The following is a 2,421-nucleotide window of genomic DNA, read 5'->3' on the forward strand; positions in this document are numbered from 1 at the left end:
AATTTCGACCTGTTGAAACAACTTGTCTGCATTTTAAATTACCAACACCCCAATGCGTCGTATCTCGGACAAATGCCACTTACATTAGACTCGGACCGATTCGAGCTTTGTGATCGAAATTAGGAAGGTAGTACCTGTTGTCAAACCTGTCCGACGATTTCTACATGTAATTTAAAGTTCTAGCCTCGTCTCCCTACTGTATCACGCTGTTCCAGCCTAAGAATTTTATCAAGGGTACATATAGCTGTGTAATATTGCTCGCTTAGATGCTAATTTAACAAGCAGACAGTTCAGCCGATCGAAAAAAAAAAAACAAACAAACAAAAACTGAATGTTCTTCGTCAAAACCGACGCAGGACCTATCATTATTAGAGCGTCGCATAAAATGCCTTGCGGTATTTTTTCCGGTTCTTTATATTCCGAGTTCAAATCTCACCGAGGTCAACTTTACATTGCATTCGTTCGGGGTTTCGGTAAAATAAAGTACTTATCAAAGTGTTATGGGTCGACGAGGTGATCGATGGATTGATCAATCCCCTACCCATCAAAAATTCCGGCCTTGTGTTTTATATATTAGAAATAAATATTTTTTCTTGCCGACGTCTCATATTAGAGATAGAAGCTTATCTCACCGAGGTCAACTTTACATTGCATTCATTCGGGGTTTCGCTAAAATAAAGTACTTATCAAAGTGTTATTGGTCGATGAGGTGATCGATGAATTGATTAATCCCCTACCCATAAAAATTTCCGGCCTCGTGTTTTTTTATATTAGAAATAATAAATATTTTTTCTCGTCGACGTCTCATGCTTAGAGATAGAAGAAGCTTTTTCCCCTAATCACGGTTAATGCTTGTAGCTTTATGGTCTTCCGTAGTTGTTGAGCGAAAAAAGCGTGTTGTGCGCCTGCGCAATTAATTCAACTTCTGCCCAAACAGGAAGATCTGCTTGAATAGCTTGAACGGTGATGTAATGTTTATGCAGAACCTGTTCTCGCCAACTTCTGAAACCTTTCTCCTACAGAAATTGGTGAAGAAGAAAACCGGGAACGCATCATTTCCAAGGAAAGAAGAAGGATAAGAGGAAAGGAAAGGAAAGGATCCGAAAGAAGGGAACTGGCTTGCGAAAGATGCTAGGGGGTTAACCGATGCATTCTCCAACCAGTTCTCCTCTCTTCGATGTCACAGTTAAATGAATGCTAGCTCCTGTCTGTGTATGTATGTATGTATGTATATATGTATATATATATATCCATCTATCGTTTAGTGAAGTCGCAGCTGGACATTGATAACCGTCTATAAGGAAATTACACAAGAGAAAAAGAAGACTGTGTGAAAGACAAGAAGAGAAGAAAAACCCAAAAGAGAAATCAAAAACAAGACCTTCAACACATTGTTGCTTGCTGTCCCACACAGCAAATGTCTTTTCCTCTACTCTAAATGTAGTGTCTTTATCTATAACCCCCTGTATAAATACATATATATTGTATATATGTAGGATTTTTTTTTTTATAATTTACGATCGTTTTACAAAAGAATTTTCATACAGCTGAGATCATTTGCTTGTATCTTTAATCATAAATTATTTTATTCTACATATATTAAAGAAGAACCAAACCCAAACGGTATAATAGCCACAACCCCACCCTCTCGAAATACACACACAGGACGGTCTTATCCGGTCTTCATCCTTTTTTCATTTTTTTTTCTTAATTGTCACGGTTGATTAGATCATTCGAGGGAGAACCCAACAACACGAAACACACACAACACAAACTCAAAGACCCAAACCCCCCAAACAATTATAGCTATTAAGTGTTGTTATTATTATTTATTTCATGCCTGACGACGAAGGGGATAACGGTCCCGGGCTGGTCGTTGTCGTTGGAGAAGAAGGAGGTCCTTTAGGGGTAATGAAAGATCACTCGTACACTGCTGTTTCCACGGAGTCTCCAACGAAATTGTCCGAACAGGATATACCCGGCAGCAAAATGCCAAAGAAAGTCCGCAAATGGGAGATTTTTCCGGGAAAGAACAAATTCTGTTGTGACGGCCGAATAATGATGGCGAAACATACTGGAATTTTTTACTTTACTTGTACCTTGATAATTCTTACGAGTGGCTTGTTCTTTTGCTTCGAGTATGTATTGACCATTTTTCTAAATGCTTGTTGCTCTTGATGTATATTTTATATATCTTTCTCGTACATTCATCATTTTTGTTTTCTCTTTCAGAACTTTATTTTTTCTGCTCTTTTTTCTCTCTTCATCTTCCCATTCATTTACCAAGTTGAAAATATCTCCACTTTCAACTTCATAATACTAACACATTAACTAATATATAAGACTTGTGTATTTGATATCTTTCACTGTAAATATATATATATATATATACATCTGCGTAGTCTTTAAAATTAACTAGAC

The 2,421-nt window shown here is 37.2% G+C and overlaps 1 protein-coding gene across 13 annotated transcripts in view; it reads left to right on the plus strand.

The window, feature by feature from the left end:
- The first annotated feature begins 906 nt into the window (after positions 1-906).
- LOC115222836 (palmitoyltransferase ZDHHC9) overlaps positions 907-2,421 on the plus strand; it is a 207,983-nt gene continuing 206,468 nt past the window's right edge. For 8 of the 13 annotated variants that reach the window (XM_029793168.2, XM_036511925.1, XM_036511926.1 and 5 more), the window contains exon 1: positions 909-2,138. In XM_029793168.2, the coding sequence (XP_029649028.1) occupies positions 1,837-2,138 (302 nt within the window). In that variant the 5' untranslated portion in view covers positions 909-1,836. Of the gene's footprint in view, positions 2,139-2,421 lie in introns of all 13 variants that reach the window. The other 5 variants (XM_029793167.2, XM_036511933.1, XM_036511934.1 and 2 more) reach the window with 2 other exon arrangements.

Source organism: Octopus sinensis, linkage group LG21 (genome assembly GCF_006345805.1).
Source record: "Octopus sinensis linkage group LG21, ASM634580v1, whole genome shotgun sequence".
NCBI classification, from domain to species: Eukaryota; Metazoa; Mollusca; class Cephalopoda; order Octopoda; family Octopodidae; genus Octopus; species Octopus sinensis.